The sequence below is a fragment of the Bos indicus x Bos taurus genome, chromosome 19 (assembly GCF_003369695.1).
Source record: "Bos indicus x Bos taurus breed Angus x Brahman F1 hybrid chromosome 19, Bos_hybrid_MaternalHap_v2.0, whole genome shotgun sequence".
Classification (NCBI taxonomy): Eukaryota; Metazoa; Chordata; class Mammalia; order Artiodactyla; family Bovidae; genus Bos; species Bos indicus x Bos taurus.
In genome coordinates this window covers 28,778,823-28,800,163 of record NC_040094.1, presented here as the reverse complement: position 1 = coordinate 28,800,163, position 21,341 = coordinate 28,778,823, and the positions used below count along the sequence as shown (strand labels likewise).

The 21,341-nt window shown below is 51.3% G+C and overlaps 1 protein-coding gene across 1 annotated transcript; it reads left to right on the top strand.

The window, feature by feature from the left end:
* The first annotated feature begins 238 nt into the window (after nt 1-238).
* ALOXE3 (arachidonate lipoxygenase 3) lies at nt 239-20,953 on the top strand. Its single transcript, XM_027519100.1, has 15 exons — nt 239-549; nt 1,155-1,359; nt 2,500-2,581; nt 3,129-3,248; nt 3,555-3,680; nt 6,103-6,206; nt 6,712-6,884; nt 7,634-7,777; nt 7,886-8,089; nt 8,172-8,258; nt 8,766-8,935; nt 9,507-9,628; nt 14,490-14,590; nt 15,154-15,324; nt 20,003-20,953. The coding sequence occupies exons 1-15, from the start codon at nt 403-405 to the stop codon at nt 20,180-20,182; spliced, it is 2,136 nt and encodes a 711-aa protein (XP_027374901.1). The 5' UTR covers nt 239-402; the 3' UTR covers nt 20,183-20,953.
* The last annotated feature ends 388 nt before the right edge of the window (nt 20,954-21,341 follow it).

Below are 21,341 nucleotides of genomic sequence, written 5' to 3'. Positions count from 1 at the left end.
CAGATCAATGTCCCAATCATGCAGGCGTCACCTAATGCCTGTCTCCCTCTGGCATCTGGTCCCTCCCTTCCCAGTAGGACCCGGGCTCCTGATAGCTATCTGGGTGAACCTGGTCCTGCCAGTCAGAGGGACCGGTTTTGCCAGAGGCGAACAAGCAACTATTAGGGAGAAAGGCTGCGGGTGGGAAGAGCCAGCCCGCAGCTAGCAAGAACAGAGAGTTTCTGGAGACAGAGAGCCAGCGAGTGGGCCCTAGAGCATCCCAGAGAGAGCTGGGCTTTTCCTCAAAGGCCCATCCTGCCCAACCAGGTCCCGCGGGTCGGCAGCCCAGGAGCTCAGCCCTGCCTGTTCTGTGGCTCACCTCCTCCAGGCCAGCTGCTGGGGCATCCCTTCTTTCCTCCCATCATGGCCCTGTACCGCGTGCGTGTGACCACTGGTCCCTACCTGATGGCTGGCACACTGGACAACATTTTTGTCACACTGGTGGGCACATGTGGTGAAAGCCCCAAGCAGCGACTGGATCGCATGGGCAGGGACTTCGCCTCTGGATCGGTGAGTAGAGGAGAAAGGGAGGTGGCGACCCTGAGGGCCACCAGGTACAGGGAATCCTGAAGGAGGGGAGGGTTTTTCTCCCCAGGGCTCATCAAATCCTGCAGAACTCAGGATGCCGGCCCTGACCTCGTGGCCACCCCTTTCTGGTCCTTGTCTTTCCTGGGGATCATAAATCCTACCCAGGCAGGGGCTCCAGAGAATTCCACTGGCTTCCTAGCTCCTTCTCCAATAACTGAAGGTGGGCTTTGGGGAAGCTGCTTGCCCTCTCTGAGCCTGGGTTTCCTCTTCTCCAGAGGGGTCTACCTGACTCTGCCAGGCCCCAGCACTGTTGGCAGATGGCCAACATCAGGTGGGGGCTCCAAGGAGGCTTGGGAGAGCCAGAATGCACCCTGCTCACACAGGGCTCCTGCAGCAGCTTCTGCCAGATGAAGGATGCCTTTTTGTAATTCACGACAAGGCACTGCATGGGGTACAGCCAGCTTGGGTGTACTTGTCAGGCAAGGCGGAGGTGTAGAAGGCGGAGGTGTAGGTGCACTTTTCAAGGTGCAGGATGACTTAGGCTGTTCCTCGCCTCTCACCGGCTTGCTCTCTTGCCCCCACCCCAGGTGCAGAAGTACAAGGTGCGCTGCTCAGAGGAGCTGGGTGAACTCTTGCTGCTGCGGCTCCACAAGGAGCGCTATGCGTTCTTCCCCCAAGACTCCTGGTACTGCAGCTGCATCTGCGTCACTGCCCCCGATGGCACCCTTTCCCACTTCCCCTGCTACCAGTGGATGGAGGGCTACTGCACTATTGAGCTTCGACCAGGAACAGGTGTGTCAGAGGCAGGGGCTGGCCTGGGCTTCGGAAGCACCTGCTGGGAGCAGCAGAGACGGTGGGGGGTGGGGGTGGTTGGCTGTCACACAGCCCAGGGTGTAGACAGTAGGGCTGGAGTTAGGGTAACTGCAACTCAGGGATCCCAAGTAGGTGCTTTCTGAAAATTCAAGCCTCGAACACCCTGAAATGCAGGCGCTTTCTGGGCAGTATGTACCCCTCTGGAGACACACCCAGTCTAGGTGTGCACTCACATACACTCATACCACTCAGAGTCATACGCACAGAAACACACAGAGATGGTGGTATGCTCGCCACCGTCACCCTGCTCCTTCCCGAGTCAATTCCTCTGAGAGGAGTTAACCTGCAAGTGGAGTTACTGAATTTCAACTGGGGAGAAGCCCTGAATGTTTAGAGAATTTAGCTGGACAGGCCCTGGCCCACTAGTACTGGCTTTCCTGGTGTGGATGAAGTTCTGTGAGGTGCTGTTCAGGTTCTTTCCTGAATTTGGGTGGGGGGCTTTGAAGGATGCTGGACTGAAGCTACTTCAGTCTCTGGACCCCTTTCCCTCCCAACCCCCACCCCCACCCCCCACTTCCCACACCCACATCTCCTGAGCTATCTCATCCAGAGACAGGCAAGACTAGGGTGAGTCTGAGTGTGGAGATGAGTCTTAGGGCTGAGAGATGATGTCAGGTGAGGTGCAGTGAGTGAACATTACCCTTGCTGACACTGAGTTCCTCACAGACTGCATTCCAAATCCCTATCTGTCACCACAACACATCCACCAGTCACTTCACAAGACATGTTTGTTCACCAGTCCTGTGTCAAATATGTATTTTGTGCATGGTGCCAGGCACCATGCTGGATGCTGGGAATACAAAAAATGAATACCATGTGACTTCTGCCCCCAAGGAGTTTGCAGTCTTGAAAAGGAGACACACATGTAAACAATTAGAGAGTTGTTATAATCTGGGGGTAAAGCTGCCCCAAATCCTTTCTACTGATGAATGCACAAAGAATGGGGGACAACAGTGTCCCTGAGGGACTGGGTTCAAGGGTTGGGGGTTCAGGAAAGGCATGCTGGAGGGGTGTCATTTGAAAAGAGACTTACCAATGAGTAATCTTCATTACCCACAGCAAGAACTATTTGTCAGGACTCCCTTCCCCTCCTTCTGGATCACAGGAAACGGGAACTCCAGGCCCGACAGGAATGCTACCGGTGAGGGTGGCCTAATTTGACTTCTTTCCCATCTTACTCTGACCTGATCCTTAATCAGACTGTTACTAACTCTAACCTCAGTTCCAACTTTGGGGGCCCAACTCTGATCACCACCCTCATTTAAACCTCAATCTAATGCTGACCCTGAGTCCAGGCCCAAAACACAAGTACTGATAATTGTCCCCAGTACCATCAATGGATCCACACTCAACCCTCAGCTGTCCTTGATGTGACCCAGATACCAGACATGTCCCTAGGATTGGCCAACTTCAGCCCATCCTGAGCCTCACCCCCAAACCAGCCATGATCTTGATCTCAACACAAACCCAACTCTAAACCAGTTTGGATATTCATGCCATCCTCAAATACTACCCAGATCTGAAGCCCAGTGTCTTCAGGGAAAAAAACAAACATACTTCAATTCCTTGTCACCTGCTCAGAAAGTGGGTGGTTTCTGGGAGTTTTAATTTAAATTTGTGTCTTTAAAAGCTAAGGCTTCTGTTTACCCTAACCTTCACTTGCCACTTCAATCTCTTTCCCCTGGAAGCTGGAAAGTCTACGCCCCTGGCTTCCCCCGCATTATAGATGTCAGCAGCTTTGAGGAGATGGAGTCAGATAAGAAATTTGCCTTGACCAAGACAGCGCCTCGTGCAGACCCAGGTGACAGGTGAGGGTGGACTGAGAGTTGGGGAAGAAGCTGGAAGGGCATGAAGTGAAGGGTCTGCTGTGAGGACTTGGCTGGGCAGCTTGGGAGTCATAGTCTGTGACAAATGCAGTTTAATTCAAGTGTCCGGAGCAGAATGGGTGGGGATGGCCCCAGGAGTCTGGCAGAGAGGAGGGGAGAGGGCAGGGAAGGTACCTGGAGTGAGCAGAGGCCTGGGGACTCTCTGGGAGGAGAGAGGGGAGGAATTAAGGGGAATGGACTGCAGGTCCCTCTGACTGGTTTCTGCCCTTCTGCTTCCCTGCTCCCCAGCAGTGGGAATCAGTACCTGCCTGGCTTCCCCATGAAAATTGACATCCCCTCCTTGCTGCACATGGAGCCCAATATTCGCTACTCTGCCACCAAGACGACCTCGCTGCTCTTCAACGCCATCCCCGCGTGAGGCCACTGCCCTCTCTGCACTCCTGCTCCCTCTCCCTCTGTCCCTTTGATCAATCATCTACATCTCTGCCCCTGTCTCCCCTCCATCCACCCCACCCCCAGTCTCTCCTTCACCTCCCCCTGCCCCATCTCCACTCTATTTTTAAGCAACTCTTCTCTAGCTCCCCATCATCACCTCTTTGCTCTTAAACTCTCCTTCTCTTTCCAGTCCTCAAACCAATAGAATTAATTGAGCACTTACCCTGAGCAGAGCAGGGTCCCAGTCACTGCTAGTGGGACCAGGCTGAGCAGGACCAAAGAGGGCCAGTCTTTTTAAGATTTAAGGAGGTGGTCAGGACACCTCAGGTTCAATTTCCTGGCCAATACTTTCTAGCTTTATGACCTTGATTTTCAGATAGCCTTTAAACAGTTTTCTCATTTATGACAATAATATTCATACTGACTTCATAGGTGTAGGGGAAAACTTTAGAGAGCTAACATCCAGGGAACATCCCTGGTGGTCCAGTGGTTAAGACTCCATGCTCCCCCTGCAGGGGGCACGGGTTCGATTCCTGGTCAGGAAACTAAGATCTCGAAGGCTGCACAGTGCAGCCAAAAAAAAAAAAAAAAAAGCTAATATCCAGCACAAAAAGTTGTAGTATTAGGATACAAGTTGTAGTATTAGGATACAGTCTTGGCTGTGATGGACTACGGGCTCAGGCTCCCCTGGGGAGATGTATCTGCAAGGCAGTTAATTAATATTGGTGGGTGTTAATTAATATTGGTGGGGTCACGGGCAGCTCAAGTCTGAGGTTCTGAGTGTGACGTGGCTGGAGGGGGTCCAGTTGACATCTGGTCCTGACAGGAGCAGGGGTCAGGAGGTGGTTGCTGGGAGACAGATGGGATTGAAGCTTTGGGCTGGGAGAGAGGAAGGGAGAGGGGGAATGGGTGGGTCCTGGGAAGACCCAGGTCATTCTGTGGGGCTCAGCCACCTGCTACCTGCTGCATTAGCAGGCCCAGAGGAGGCCATGGCAAGGACCTGGATCCTCATGTTCTGGGCTTTGGTGCCACAGCCGTTCTTCCGGAGAAGAACTAGTGGGAGGGGATGTAGGGGTGAGGCGGGGTATGGAGCTTGAGTGTGTCCACAGGAAGACACAAGGGGGCTCAGGTTTCAGGACAAGGACCCACTGAGAGGCCCCGGCAGGACTAAGGAGCATCTCAGAAGCTAGCATCACCTGAGCTGGTCCCCAGATGGATATGTGGGTCGAGGCAGGGGAGGGCCCAGGAGACCATGTGGAGTGCCAGTGTGGGGCTCAGAGAAGGTCCAGTGGGAAGAGGAGTTGGCATTTGGCAGTCTCTGGTCATTTATGGAGGGGAGGGAGTCACTGGGCTTTACTGTGGCGTGACTGCAGGGTGCCCTAAAGGACGTGAGTGGCAGGCCTTGGAAAAGGAAGGCCTTTTATTTCTCCTGTCTTGCCTCCTCAGCCTCTGTTTTAATGACCATGCTCCTGTTGAGTTTTTCCCATCCTCTAGAAGGAGAAGGCAATGGCACCCCACTCCAGTACTCTTGCCTGGAAACTCCCATGGACGGAGGACCCTGGTAGGCTGCAGTCCATGGGGTCGCTGAGGGTCGGACACGACTGAGCGACTTCACTTTCACTTTTCACTGTCATGCATTGGAGAGGGAAATGGCAACCCACTCCAGTGTTCTTGCCTGGAGAGTCTCAGGGACAGGGGAGCCTGGTGGGCTACCGTCTATGGGGTCGCACAGAGTCGGACACGACTGAAGCGACTTAGCAGCAGCAGCAGCAGGTTCTTAGAGGGCAGCCGCTCAGCATAGGTTCGTGGAAGGAGTGAGTGGCTCCTTACTGAGCACACAGGAACCTGTCCCTGGGCTTGTCAGGTCACTATTGCCCCCTTCCCCCCATGCCTTCTCCAGGTGCCCACACTCTTCATGACACATCCGCCTCCTTCCACAGCTTACTTTATTGACCGACTGCCACACACCTGCCTGTCCTCTGTTCCATTCCCTTCCATTTGACTTGGCCTAGCTAGTGAGCGATTGTTACAAACTGGGTATGTCAGGGCAACACAGCCCAGTCCTGGCCATAAGGAGCCCACAGTATAATAGGAGTTGATTTGAGTAGTGACATAATGAAGGGTTCACAATATAATGAAGGAAGTAGCAGGTATTTTTGGAAAGATACACACAAGGTCTATGTTTGAGGGGTGATCAGACAATGCTTCATGAAGGACTTTGCATCTAAGATGCACACAGAAGAACAGGTAGTCTTGATATGAGGTGGAGATGTAGGAGATGGTTCTCTAGGACAGGCACAGCTTAACAAGCCCTGGACAGGGAAATTCCTCCAGGGCTCTAGGCTGGGGGCACAGTGCCCATGGCAGCCCTCAGCCCCAAGCCCAACTTCCCCTCCCATAGGTCCTTGGGCATGAAGCTTCGAGGGTTGCTGGACCGCAAGGGTTCCTGGAAGAAGCTGGATGACATCCGGAATATCATGCGTTGCCACAAGACCCTCACTTCAGGTGTGCAGAGCCAGGTGGAGAGGTCCATTCTCCACTCGACCCTGTACTCAGGCTCCTCTGCCTCACGCTGGGAAAAAGCTGAATTCTGGGTTGTGGGGTTCCAGTGGGCAGGGCTCCTGACTTCACTGGGGGCACTCTCCCAGACTCCTCTCAGGAACCCATCTCTCCTTCCTCTGGGTGGGGACAAGAATAGGCAAGTGGGGACAGAGCGAGGGTCAAGGGTCACTTAGGGAGTCCTGATCCTGGTCAGGTGCACTTACCTCTCTTCCCTACCCCTGTCATCAAGAGGTTTGGGCTTTGGGGCCAGACATATGTTCGAGTCTGCCACCCAACTGAGCAAGTCACTCTGCCTCTTAGAGTCCCGTGTTAAACTGAAGATATAATTACACCTACTCATAGGACTGCTGGGAGGAAAGACTAAACCATAGTGATTAGCAAAGTGCTGGGCTGAGCAGGATCTAGTGAAGTGGTTTCAGCCCAACTGGCCCCCTCTCTTGTCCCCCAGAGTACGTCAGAGAGCACTGGTGTGAAGACCAGTTCTTCGGGTACCAGTACCTGAACGGCGTCAACCCTGTCATGCTCCATTGCCTCTCCAGCTTGCCCAGCAAGCTGCCTATCACCAATGACATGGTGGCTCCCTCACTGGGACCAGGCACCTGCCTGCAGACAGAGTTAGAGGTGGGTAAGCTGCCAGTAGGGAGAAGGGATGGGTGTGGAGGGTAAGGGTGGGATGGCTGCATCCAACCTGTAGGCCTCATCCCCAGCCTGGCACCTTTTAAACAGAATAGTTATGGGTAAGGCCCAGATGGGCCTCAGGCTTGAGGCATGAGACAGGGCCTGGTGAACTGGTATGCATGAATGTGACAGCTTGGAGGAAGAGGCCCTGCCCTGGTTCTGGGGCCTCCAAGATCCCAGGTGCTGAGGCCCAAAGAAAGCCATTTTAGGACAGGCCAAAGGCAGTGCCACTAGACAGAGTAAGGACAATCCTGGAGAAGTAGGAACTCTCGGGGTATGGGAGAAGATGATGACCCACCCAGTCTCTGATCTTGACCCAGTCAAGCCCTCAGGCATCCTCCAGAAGGCTGGAGTTGTGGTTGGCGAAATCTCTTCCTGTGTTGATTTTATTGATACTGAATACACTCAAGTCATCTGAGTTGACAGAATAGGAAGGACCAGTGATGGGGAGAGGAGGAGAGGATGCTGGCTTGTCCAAGAGGCTGGGAAGCCAGGTGAGAGGTTGCACAAGGAAGGATTCAGCTGGACCTCATTCCGGACATTCTGGGAAGGGTGAGATTCCCAACACTGGCCTTTAGTGCAGGCACCACGCGTCACTGAGGCCCAGGCTGGAGTGGGAGTGGACAGAGAACAGAGAGGGAAGCAGAGCGCGGGTGCGGAGGACACTCTAAGGCTCCGTGCAACTTCCCCAGAGGGGCAACATCTTCCTAGCGGACTACTGGATCCTGGCGGAGGTCCCGGTCCACTGCATAAACGGCCACCCCCAGTTCGTGGCCGCCCCGCTCTGCCTGTTGTGGCTCAACCCGCAGGGGGCGCTGGTGCCCCTGGCCATCCAGGTGAGCCTGCGGCTGGCTTTGAGGGGGTGTGGACCAGGCTTCGGGAACGCGGCCTCAGGGGGCACCTATCAGTCTAAAGCCTCACCCCCTAATTATTCCTCGATGCAGCTCTGCCAGACCCCTGGGCCCGACAGCCCCATCTTCTTGCCCACTGACACCGACTGGGACTGGCTGCTGGCGAAGACGTGGGTGCGCAACTCTGAGTTCCTGGTGCACGAGAACAACACGCACTTTTTGTGCACACATTTGCTGTGCGAGGCCTTCGCCATGGCCACGCTGCGTCAGCTGCCGCTCTGCCATCCTATCTACAAGGTCTGGGTGACCCTCGGGTGGGGGGAGCCACGGTGGCCTTCTCCCCTGACCTTCGGTTCTTGTGACCTCATCCCACTTGCAGCTTCTGCTTCCCCACACTCGCTACACGTTGCAGGTGAACACCATCGCCCGTGCTACGCTGCTCAACCCTGAGGGCCTTGTGGACAAGGTGCGGCCTCTACCCTGCCCTTGCCCGGGGCTCCGCCCCTGAGGGCACCTTGCCCCGCCCACAATGGGACCGCCAATCCCATTCCCCATTCCCGGCCCACCCCTTTCCACACGCCCCAAGTCTCCTACCTGCCCCGCCCACAACCCCACCTCCCTCCCTCCAATCCCCTCCACCCGCCCCACCTCATCAGGCTCCAACTCCAAAGGCTCCTGGAGGTGGGCAAGGCACCCCAGCCTGAGCACACCTGCCCGCTGACTCCGCGTTGGCGCTCCCCTCCCGGCTCGCCCGGGATTCAGTTCATTCTTCTAGTTACCAAACACCTAAGGATTACCTCCTACGCATGCAGTAAGGCCGCAGCCTGCGCAGCCCACGTCCTGCTCTTATGGGTGTTTAATTCTTGGTCTTGGATGCTTGATTAACTGTAAAATTCCCTCTGCTGAGTCTCTAGCCCCATCTCTGGGGTGGGGGTTGGGGAGGTCGTGGAGACCAGCTGTGTTGTGTCCTCAGGTCACGTCCATTGGGAGGCAGGGCCTCCTCTACCTCATGAGCACCGGTCTGGCCCATTTCACCTACACCAATTTCTGCCTTCCGGACAGCCTGCGGGCCCGCGGTGTCCTGGATATCCCCAACTACCATTACCGAGATGACGGCTTGAAGATCTGGGCGGCCATTGAGAGGTGTGGGCCTGGGGCCTGTGGCCAATCTGGCCCCACCAGGGCCTCCTGGCCAAGGGAACAATATGGATCCGTGCGCTCATGTAGGATGGGGCCCTTGGTGCTCGAGGGTTTCAGGTGTTTAGAGCGCAGTATGGGGCAGTGCAAGGGTGAGAATTGGGGGTTGGGCTTCCTCATGAAATGGCAGGTAGCTGTGGGCTGGGGAGGGCCTGGGCTGTGTGTGAATGTGGCAGAAGACGGGAAGGACACGGAGTCCTGAGAGGTCAGGGCAGGGGCAACAGCTTGATGTGGGTGGGGCCTCCAGGTGGACTGGTCTTCCTTTCTCCCAGGTGGGGAGGGGAGGCCTCATGTCAGCCTCTCCTCAGCACCCATGACTCTGGAGTGGTGGTGAGAATTGAGGGAAGCCTGGGCACTGTGGCTCCAACTCAATATGGGGGTCCCCACTGAACCTCCATGGACTCGCAGTGGACTCTGGGCAGCTAACTCGCACTAGCCTGAGCAGCCTTGGGCCTTGATTTTGAGGCCGGCCTGAACGCAGGGTCACTGCTGGAGCAGGGACATCTTTTTCCTGCAGCTTCGTCTCAGAAATCGTGGGCTACTATTATACCAGTGATGCATCTGTGCAGCAGGATTCAGAGCTACAGGCCTGGGTCGGAGAGATTTTTGCTCAGGCATTTCTGGGCCGGGAAAGCTCAGGTATCCCCTCCCCGTCCCCCCAGCTACAGACCCAATGACCCGCTGTCCCCCTTGGCCCTACCAGGCCCCCAGTTCTTATTCACTGAGCAGCCTTTAAAGCACATGCCATCATTAGCCCCACTGGATAGATAAGGGAAGGCGTAGAGAAGGCCGCACTGGCAGTAAGTGGCAGAGGCAGGGCCCAGAGCCAGCTCCCAGCATCTCTGGCACCCTTGCTTTCAGCCACTACATGGTCCCTGCTCGACCTTTGCCACCCATTCACCTTCACTTGCTGAGATCTGGGGATGTGTTGCTTTATGGTAGAAGCCATCTCCAGCCTCCAGCACTAAGGACTCTGGAACTCTCTCTCATACCCTCTTATGCCTATCCTGCCAGGTGGCCCCTCCAGCCACCAACCTCTCTCACTTGTGGCTTCATGGAGTAGCTTGGTGCCGCTGCTGCCTGATTCCTCCTTACTGACATGTGTCACCTGTCCCTGGCTCTCCCCTCTCTTTTGACACTGCCTGAGAGGCCTTTGAGACCCAACTGACCAGTCCTCTTAGGCCTCCTTTGCTTAACCTAAGTGCAAGCAGATGCCCCCGACTGCCCTCCCCTCCTTAAAGTCTTCCCTTTGCTCCAGGAAGGGTGTGTCTTTCTGACCTCCCCTTTCTTTCAGGGCTTCTGCTGCCTCCTGATCCTGATTCCAGCTCTGGTTTGTCCTGGATCTCTGTCTCCTCTCGCTCTACCCTTCCCTAACAGAACGATCCTTTCTCCTGTTTCTCCTCTATGGCTGATTCCAGACTTGGAAATCCCCCCTTCCCCATTCCCTGAGGAAACTTTCCTTGTTGGCTGTCTCACTGTCACTCTTGAGACCAGCACGTGAAAACTACAAGTCGTCCTCTGTAGAAGGACTTCTGGCCTCGCGTGGGCTACACATGCCATTGCTACTCTCCACAGCCTACCTCCCAGGTGCCAGTGTGTGACGGTCTGTATTTCAGGCACTGGAAAGTGCAGACAAGGCATCTCTATCTGGGTGAGTGGAAGAAAATGAAAGGCTCAAAGTGGCACAAATGTCCACCCTCTAGTTCCCCCAGCCGGAGGGAGGGAGACTCTCACTGCCTGGGATGTCTTCTCTTAGCGGGGGGGTGGGGAGGGGGCGGCGGGGAATGCAACTTTTAGCTGATTCAGCACTTCTGGTGGCCACCCAGAGCAACTCCTGCCTGGGGAAACCTGAGGAGGAGGCATGGTCTCAGGTCACCAGGAAACAGAATGAACAGCTGTTATAGTCCTACCTGTAGTGGGCTCCAAAGCATTTTTTTTTTTTTTTTTTTTTGCCTAGTCCCTTGGGAATCTTATTTCCTTCGTCAGGGATTGAAACTGTACCCCCTGCATTGGAAGTGTGGAGTCTTAACCACTGGACCACTAGGGAAGTTCTAGCTTTTTTTTTCCAAACAAAAGTTTGAACATATAGAAAAGTAGAGAGTATGATACTCTACTTTTACCCACCTAGATGCAGTTTACCCACCACCTAGATACAGTTCCTAACATCTTGCCATATTTGATTAAGTTGTTGCTGTTGTTTATTTACACATATTTCACATTTTACCTCTAATTAATATGCATCTCAAAAAAAAAAAAAAAAAAACCCACAACACTTTCCTACACAATCACAATGCTGGCATCACGTTTAACAAAATTGACAATTAATCTCCAACGTTACCCTCTTACTTGTCCCATTCTCCTTCAGTTTTTCCTATTGATTCTGGAGCCAGTCAAGGACCAAATGACATATGTGTTCATTTTGACTCTAAAGTCTCTTTTACTTTAGGACAGCCCCCCTCCACCCTTTTTAAAATCACATAAATGTCTGACAAGGGCTATGGAAAGGCTAAGTTGTTCTGCAGAATGTCTTGTCTTCCGAATTTATCTAATTGCTTCCCCATGTTGTCATTCCTCTACACACTGTGTTGTCTGTCAACCGGAAGTAGTATCTAAAGGTTAAATGTCTGGGGCAAGAATGTTCTCCAGTGATGTTGTGTTCTCCACATTGCATCATACTGGGAGGCGTGCGATGTCAGGCTATCTCACTATTAGTGATGCCAAGCGTGATTTCTGGGTTAAGGTGGTGACAGCCAGACCTCTTTTGGATCTTCTGAAGGGCAGCCCCTCCCTGTGCTTTGCAACTCTACTGTTAATCAGGGAGCATCCTGATCCTGACTGCTTCTCCTCCAGGGGCAGCTGTTTTTCTCTTCAGGGTTATCTGTTTCCTATTCAACACACAGAGTGGGATCAACTGTCTTGTCTTTCTTTATTCAACTTGTCTCTGATTTAACACATCAGGACATTCTTCAGATTGACAAACATCTCTTCCAACTGGCACACACTTATACTACACTCATGTTTTCAGGTAAAACACATTCGTTCATTAACCTCAGCATGCCTCTGGCTTCCACATTTCAAAGGGAAAAAATATTATGCGCTACAGAAGAATTCCCATATGTCGTCTGACTTTGCTTTTTTATTCTATCCTCCATGAACAGCACATTTGGAAAATTCCCACACACTCCCAGGCAGACAGATACCTAGTCCTTCCTTCAAGCGTCCCCATCTGCTCTGTTGCAGCCTCTTTCCTGTCATCCTGACTCCAAACCTTGGTGCCATCTTGACTGCTGTTCCCTGATGTCTTCCTCTCTCCCTAAATCCAGTTAAGTAGCTGGTGCTATTGTCCCCATCATTTCCCACTGCCACCATCTAGTCTTAGTCCTCTCACTACTCCTGCAACGTGGCAGCTGCCTCTCAACCTATCCCACCCCTCCCAGCCTCTCTCTACTCGCCCGCCGCCAATTCTGCAGGGCCACCGCCCCAGTAATCCTCTGAAATAGTCCCTAGAAACCACCCTTCCTGGCAAAGTGCTGTAACCTCACATCCAATCAAGTCCCCTCCCTGTCCCCTCACCTTGCTTCTGATTCTGTGCCTGACCACTCTGGCTTCCTATCCTCTCGTGCATTCACTTCATTCAACCAGTAATATTTATTAAATACTGTTAATATTTATTAAGTATTGTTTTAGGTGCTGGGGTTTGGCAGTGAACATGACAGGCAAAAATCCTGGCCTTCAAGAAGCTTAACATTCTCGTGGGGAGATACGGATAATAAACTAGCAAATATGTCAAGTGGTTAAAAAGAAGAACAAAACAGTATCGGGATACAGCAGGTCAAGGTAGGGAGATTACTTCAGTTAGGAGGTCAGGGAAGGCCTCTTTTAGGAGGTGCTGTCTGCTACAGACTGAAGGAAGGGAGAGCTAGTTCTGTGGATAACTAGGGCAAGAGTGTAAGGACAGAGGTGGAGTCAGTACAGAGACCTCAGGTGGGAATGTGCAGGCAGGTTTAAGAAATCAGCAGACCTGTGTAGCTAAGTAGAGTAGGTGAGAAGGAGAAAAGTAGGGAAGGGAATGAAGTCAGAGAAAGAATAAGAACCAGTTTAAGTAGGGCTATGGTGAGGTAAGTGAGGTGGGAAGCCCTCAACGCATTTTAGGTAGGGGTGGTATAACTAGATTTACAATTCTGAAGGATCACTCAATCTGGCTGTTATGTGGAGAACAAACTGTCAGAGGCAAGGGTGGAAGCAGTCAGATTCATCCAGGGGTGAGACGATGGAGAAGGGATGGTGTGGAGACTGAAGGTGATGGCATGAGGATGGCTTCTGCAAGACTTTGCTGACTTGTGCAGTGTGAGATAAAAGGGGGAGCGAGTGCACAGATTTTGGCTGGAGCAACTGAATGGAGAGCGCTGAAGTGGGCCCACTGGTGGCCACAGGGGACAGGTTTCAGTAATGTGCAGGGTAGGGAGTCAAGCTTGAGGTCTGGCGGGTGTCAGGTCTGAGACGCCTCATAGACACTCAGGCAGAGGTGTCAGCTAGCAGCTGCAGATTTATACCCACTATCAAGTCCAGCATGCAGGGGCGATGTGAACTTGGGAATCATCAGCCAGTGAGAGGTGGTGAAGGCCACAGTCTTGGATGAGACCAATGACATCACAGAAAAGAAGACCAAGGGCTGAGCCTGAAAATACCTTTCTCTTCTTTTTTTCCATTTGAAGCTCACCCCATTATTCTACCCAGGGAGGCCCCTTCTCTTCCTCCAGGAAAGCCTCCTCTAACTACCCAGCCCCATTGCTGAACCTGCCATCTCTTCAAAGGGCCGAGCCCTGGCCTTAAACCTTCCTCTGCTTCCATCACTGTGGGCTTATAAGCAGCACCCTCTCTGACCATCTGTCTCTGCCACTAAACCCAACAGCAGATGAGATGATCTGCTCCTGGGTGCTCAGGCAAATCTTGGTGAATTGGGTAGAATTCTATCATTATGTACTAAAACGAGCTGCAGACAGAAGTGCTGTTCCCTTGAACCTGGCTCGTCTGTTATGACCTCTGCTGGCTCAGCTTTTTCTAGTCCTATCCCAGTCCCCCGGTTCAGAGACCACACCATGGTGATGACCATCCGTAACCTGGTGTGATGATCAGTCGCTAAGTTGTGTTCAACTGTTTGCGACCCCATGGACTGTAGCCCACCAGGCTCCTCTGTCCATAGGATTTTTTCAGGCAAGAATACTGGAGTGGGTGGCCATTTCCTCCTCCATGGGACCTTCCTGACTCAGGGACCAAACCCTCATCTAATGCATTGGCAGGAGGATTCTTGACCACTGAGCTACCTGGGAAGCCCCTATCCTTAACCTCAGCCCACTCCCAATACTAGTCTAAAGACAGTGGCAGCCACATGTTTAGTCTGCATTGCTCTCTTTCCTCCTGCAGCGAGCCCCAGTCCTGAGCTTCCCTCAGGAATCTGGTCCCTTCCATCCACACCCTCTTCCCTTCCCCTCACTCTTAGGCTTCCCACGCCAGCTGTGCACCCAGGGACAGCTGGTAAAATTCCTCACTGCAATCATCTTCAACTGCTCTGCCCAACATGCCGCTGTCAACAGTGGGCAGGTGAGGCTGCAGAGGCCGGGCCTGGGGGACACTGGGCCACGTAAGATTAGCCTCAGCAGTGGATGTGAGGCCAGAGTTCGGGCTGAGAGCATGGGAGGGTCAAAGCTGTGATGGGTTTATGGATAGGGCTGGGGTTGGAGTGGCGACTGGGTGAAGGGCAGCACTGGGGCTGAATGATGACTGGAGTAGAGCTTGGTCCAAGCTCGTAATGATGACTCAAGTTGGGTTGTGGAGGGAGTAACTGAGGGGCTCCTGTTGTGGACAGGATGTGGCCAGGTGGAGTAGCAGGCCAGCCCAAGGCTCATTTCTCGGTGACCTCTTTACTCTGGGTCCTCCTCCCTCCTGGGTGACTCACACAACCCAGTCCTGGAACGCTGGGTAGGGGGATAACAAGGGGTGACCCACCCTGAGTCACCCTCTTCCTCAATTCCCTTTTAACAACCCCCTTATTTCCCAACTGCAAGATCTAGGATGGTAGGGGCAGGAACAGGGATGTTGAGGAGGGAGATGGTCCTTCTTTTTTGGCCAACTGACTCAGTTGGGTTGCGGGGGGCTCTCCACAGCATGACTTTGGGGCCTGGATGCCCAATGCCCCGTCATCCATGAGGCAGCCCCCACCGCAGACCAAGGGGACCACCACCCTGAAGAGTTACCTGGACACCCTCCCGGAAGTGAATACCACTTGTAATAATATTCTCCTCTTCTGGTTGGTCAGCCAAGAGCCCAAGGATCAGGTGAGTGGTGGTGGTGGTGGTGGGATGTCTGGGTTTGGGGGGAATTTGCAGGGCCTGGATAGTGGAGGTGGTGGTAGCTGTCCAAGCGAGTTTGGGAGCCAACATCGGGCATTTATGCTGAGTTGCCTTGAGTTCTTCAGTTTCTTCAGGAAATGATAGTTGGGCCCCAGAGACACACTGAAGCAAATACCAGTTTAGTGGCTGGGTCACAACTTCCATCTAATTCACCAGTTTAACCAGTCTGTCCACCTATCTGTCCATCCGTCCATCCAACCACTTACTCACCCATCAGTCACTCATCCATTCACCCAGACATTTGTCGGATCCCTCCCATGTGTCAACACAGTGCTGGGCACTGGGAACATAACTCTGAGTGAGAACTTTCTGCCTGCAAGAATCCTATGGTCTACTTGAGGAGACACACAGGGAAAGGAAAAGGGCACCACAGTGTCATAGGAATTATTCATGAATTCCTCCATTCAGTCCATACTTCTTGAGCACCTGCCAAGTGCCAGATACTGGTGCGCAGATATGAACCTTGATGTTGTACGTAAGCTTACAGCCCAGTGACAAGAGGTAAGGATGGGGCCTCATGGAACCTGACGAAGTCCAGGCAAACCTGGAAAGACGTCTTGGAGGAAGTGACATCTAAGATGAAACCTTTCGGACAGGGAGGTGTAGGGCAGACAAAAGAGGGGCAGGGTTAGTTTCTAAACAGAGGGAAGGACTCTACCAAGTGAAGCAAAGTGAAGGTGAGAGTCTGTTGGTACATTTGCAAGAGCATAAACAGCCCAGTTTGGCTGCAATTATTTGTTCAAAAGACAAACGGGAACCATTGAAGGGTTTAAGCCTGGGGTGACATGGCTGAATTTGTGTTTTTGCAAGGGCGCTTCTGTGGCTATGCAGATGGATGGGAAGGGTAATTTTGGAGGCAGGACCGACAGCAAGGAGGCTATTAGTTAGGCCAGGCCAGGGGAGCAGCCCTTGAATCACCAATTACCATTATCTCCATTTACACATTGGGTCATCAGTCATGCCTCTGCCCTCCTGGTCTTGTCCCCAAGCCCTCTGCTGTGATATCCTCATTTCTCACGCTTGACTCCATTTGGCACAAATATTTTATCTCCCTAACAAGATTCAACTTATCATCTCATCGCCTGGGAATGCAAGAACTCGTCCCCGGATGCTACTCCTCTTTGGTCTCACTTCCCAAGGATTTGGAGACATTCATTTCAGTCATTGCAAAGGAAAAACACTGGTTTTGTTTTTTTTTTTGTCTACTCACAGAACACTACATTACTACTCTCAATACTCTCTCTCAATATTTCCAGCCACCAAATGTGTGGGGGTGGTTCCCATAGCAAGCAGTTCTTCAACATCAGTTGGGTGTCCTCTGTGTTAGTTGCTCAGTCGTGTCTGACTCTTTGTGACCCCATGTATTGTAGCCTGCCAGGCTCCTTTGTCCATGGGGATTCTCCAGGCAAGAATACTGGAGTGGGTTGCCATTCCCTTCTCCAGGGGATCTTCCCAACCCAGGTCTCCCGCATTGTAGGCAGATTCTCCCAGCACCTCCACATGGGTGTCAATGTGGGTCTGACCCATCATCACCAGGGAAGCCCGTGATGAAATCTAACAATTGTCCTCTAATTGAGCTCAATTCTGACACTGTCCACCTGGAGAGGTGTCAGATCCCACAGGTGAAGGACTCAGTCCCACAAGACTGCTCCTCCACTCCACCCTCCTCACCCCCTTCACGTGACAACTGCAAGTCCAGCTTATCATCTGAGTTTCTGACCAACCCCTCCTCAGTTTTGATCATTTGCTGGGAACAGCTCACAGAGCTCAGGAAAATATTTACTTACTAGATGCCTGGCTCATGCTAAAATGACACAACTCAGCAATGACCAGATGGAGGCACTCCAGAGAGCAAGGAGTGTGGGAAAGGGCGTGGAGTTCCCATGCCTCTCTGGGCCCTGTCCCAGCACCTCCACACGGGTGTCAATCTGGAAGTTCTCCAAACTCGTACATGAGGGATTTTTATGGAGGCTTCATTACCTAGGCATGATTGATTAAATTATTGGCCACTGGGGATTAATTCAACCTTCAGTTCCTCCCCCTTCTCCAGAGACTGGGGGGTGAGACTGCAAGTTCTAACCTGATCACAAGGTTGATCCCTCTGGCAACCAGCCTCCAACCCCAGGGAATTTCCAGAAGTCACCTGGTTAACAGAAGCTCAGGTGGGATTGAAAAGGGCTTATTATGAATAACAAAAGACACCCTTAACACTCTATCACTATGCAGTTATAAGGGTATTAAGAGCTCTGTGCTAGAAACACAAAACCAAATATATTTTTCTTATTATAAGTCACAAAATCACACTGGAAAGGGAAGAGTACACAAGAGGATGAGGGTGGAGAGTTCCCTTTCTCATAAGCCAGTGGGACGCCTAACCCGGAAAGTCATAAGGATAACAACAATAATATACAGCACCTATCACTTCCTGAGGATCTATCATGTGTCAGTCATTAAATCTTATGTGCGCTATTTCAAAATACAAATATAAGTAAGGGGCTATATTTAATATGCTTAATACAGTGACTGGCGTATAAGTGTTCAATAAATGGTAGCTCCATTTTACAGGGCAGAAAACTGAGGTTCAGAGACACCAAGCAGTTTGCCCAAGGTCACAACTAGTAATTAGGCATTGAACCCAGTCATTCAGATTTCTGTGCTCTGCTTTATCAATAGTGACACTATAGTTTCAGAAATTAGATGTTGATCTGGTAAATAAGACATAAAACTGATTCTTTGAAAAGACCAATAAAATAAAGAAACCAGAGATGATTCAAATCAAGAAAAAAATTAACATAAATGTACAACATCAGGAATGGAAAAGGTATGAGAAGAATGGAATAATTAGAAGAAAATACTACTTACAGTTTTATGCAAACAAATTTGGAAACCTAGATGAAATAAGTAATTTTTTTAGGAAAACTTAAAAAACCCCAAGCAAACAAACAAAAGCAAAATACCAGAAGAGGTGAAAACCATACATAAATGAAAAGGGTTGTAAAAGATCTGATCCCTCTCCTTGTAAAGGGAGATTCTATTAAACTTTCAAGGAACAAATAATTCCTAAGTCATTCACACTGCTTGAAAGTATAGAAAAAAGTAGAAGCTTCCTAAATCATTTTACTGGTAACCCTGATACCAGCACCTGGCAAGAGCAGTGCTCTTAAGAAAAGAGAAGTGAGTCTCAGATAGAGGGTTCTAGTCCCAGATCCACATTTCCCACCTGTGTGACCTTGGATATGTAATCGGGCCTCTCTAAGCCTCAGTTTCTTTATCTGTAAAGTGGGAATGATGAAGTACCTGTCTTATCGGATTGTTGTCCTGTTGTGATGGTCCATGTAAAGCTCTTGCAACATGTCCACTGTAATTAAGAAAATAAAATTATAAACTCATTCCACTTAGCTACAACAATCTTAAAAATATATCATTAGCCAATGAAAGCCAATAGTATATAGTAAAACAATAATTCATCATGATGAAGTATAGTTTAACTTAGGAATGAAGGGTTGGTTCAGCCTGATGAAATCTAACAATATCCATCATTACATCAGTAAAGAAACACACCATGTAATCATCTCAATCAATACATGCTGAAAAAGTGTTTGATAAATCAGAATGGCCATTACTAATAAAAACTCAGTATAAGATGAAACTCCCTTATGGAGTTTTGATATTTCAGAAAAGAAAACACTGGCCTTATGTTGAAACAATAGAAGTCATTAAAGTCAGAGAGGAGAAAACAAGGCTGTGATTTAACAGTTTCAGGAGGCTCTGTTGGTGCAATAAAACAAGGAAAAGAATTTTTTAAACATCAGGATTGTTGGCAACAGTTTTATTATGTGAGCAGCGTGTGCTGGTTAAGAGGCTGGCCCCAGGAACCCTGATGGTGAACTAGTGGTGTACTGCGGTCAAGCCCAGAGGGGCAGTCCTGTTCTGCTACAGGGTGGGACTGACCAGTTCATTGCGCTATTTTTGAATAGAGGTTGGCTATGGCACCCCACTCTAGTACTTTTGCCTAGAAAATCCCATGGACGGAGGAGCCTGGTAGGCTGCAGTCCATGGGGTCGCTAGAGTCGGACACGACTGAGTGACTTCACTTTCACTTTTCACTTTCATGCATTGGAGAAGGAAATGGCAACCCACTCCAGTGTTCTTGCCTGGAGAATCCCAGGGACGGGGAAGCCTGGTGGGCTGCCGTCAATGGGGTCGCACAGAGTTGGACACGACTGAAGCGACTTAGCAGCAGCAGCAGGCTGGAAAGCACGGTGGCTGACTGGGAGACGCCTCAGAACTGGTTGTCTTCAGGAGTTGCCTTTTGTGTATTCTTGGGCATATCTGGTGGGACGTTTATGTTGATTTCAGTAGTGTTATGGACATGGTTATGTTTCATTCATAGAACAGTGACCCAGGCACAGGAAGGGACCTTTTTAGGGATCAGCGGGCTACTCTGCGCAGGTGGCTGGAACGGTGGTTCCGGGGTTTCAAGGGTTTGCGTTTACAGTGGCCGTGGCTGGGTGACGCCTGCCTTTAGAAGCCACCTTGACTGCATTTGTTGACAACTGTGGCCCTGAACATCATCCTGACCCCACACCTAATTTTGTCCCAGAGGCCCCTGGGCACCTACCCGGACGAGCACTTTACAGAGGAGGCCCCGCGCCGGAGCATCGCTGTCTTCCAGAACCGCCTGGCTCAGATCTCGCGAGACATCCAGGAGCGGAACCGGGGCCTGGCGCTGCCCTACGCCTACCTGGACCCTCCCCTCATTGAGAACAGCGTTTCCATTTAACCCCCTCCTCTTACCGCTAGCGCTAGCGTGAGGAGGGCCACCTTTTTAGGATCCTCCAGGCCCTTCTGTCCTCTGTTCTTGATCAGCCTGCACTTTCTCGACGCGTTTTGTACCCACGATGGCTCTACCATCGCATGAACTGGGCCCTAAGCTGGGAGGGACCAGTCCGGCAGTGTCCGCGATGAGAATCTGCTGACTGAAGTCAAACGCACAACAGGCCCTTCGAAAGGAAGGATCTCCATCATCCCTTGTCCTCCTTTGGGCAGCCTCCTGTGAAAGCCTAGCCTATTCCCCATATTCTATGAAAAATCTACCTCCTCTCATCAGGCCCAGCTTGGGATCCTGAGCCCGCCTTCCCAGTCCTCTCTCATTCCTAAATTCTTTCTTCTACTTTACCTCTTTGTTTCCACCTTCCTCCCATCCTAGGACCAATCCAATCCAACTTACTCTTTTGGAAGAACCTGGAAACTGGACAAGGAAGGATATGTGCTCTGGATCTGCCGTGTGGTTCACTTTGACCCCTGCATCTTTACGGGAAGGATTAGAATTAGAGCCCAGTTTACCTGTACCTCTAACTGTAGTTCTCAGGGCCAAGCTTCCTGGCCTGAGTGTGTGTGTGTGTGTGTGTGTGTGTGTGTGTGTGTGTGTGTGTGTGTGTGTGTGTATGTATAGTCTCTCTCCAACTCTTTCCTATCCCAACTATCATCCACCACCCACTTTCTGTCCTTAAGCCCAGAAACTTCAATAAAAATTAGTATGCATGCTAAGTCTCTTCGGTTGTGTCTGACTCTTTGGAACCCTATGAACTGTAGCCAGCCAGGCTCCTCTGTTCATGGGGATTCTCTAAGTAACAATACTAGAGAATACTAGTGGGTTGCCATGCCCTCCTCCAGGAGATCCTCCCCACCCAGGAATTGAACCCATGTTTCTTACATTTCCTGCATTAGCAGGCTGGTTCTTTACCCCTAGCAACTCCTGGGAAGCCCCAAAATCAGTATATTTGGCTCCCATTTCATTTTTCTTTTTGTACCTGTGTGTATGTAGATAGGTGGGGTATTCAGAGATGAGAGAAAGAAGGAGCCACAATGAGTCCCTAGAATAGCTGCTCTGGAGACAGGAAGCCTCCCAGCTCAACCAATTACCTAGCCAGGCCCTACAT

Coding starts and splice junctions, on each gene's coding strand:
- ALOXE3 (XM_027519100.1), top strand. CDS start 403: ATGGCCCTGTACCGCGTGCGTGTGACCACTGGTCCCTACCTGATGGCT. Junction 3,249..3,554: donor CGTGCAGACCCAGGTGACAG/GTGAGGGTGGAC, acceptor CCTGCTCCCCAG/CAGTGGGAATCAGTACCTGC. Junction 8,936..9,506: donor ATCTGGGCGGCCATTGAGAG/GTGTGGGCCTGG, acceptor TTTTTCCTGCAG/CTTCGTCTCAGAAATCGTGG.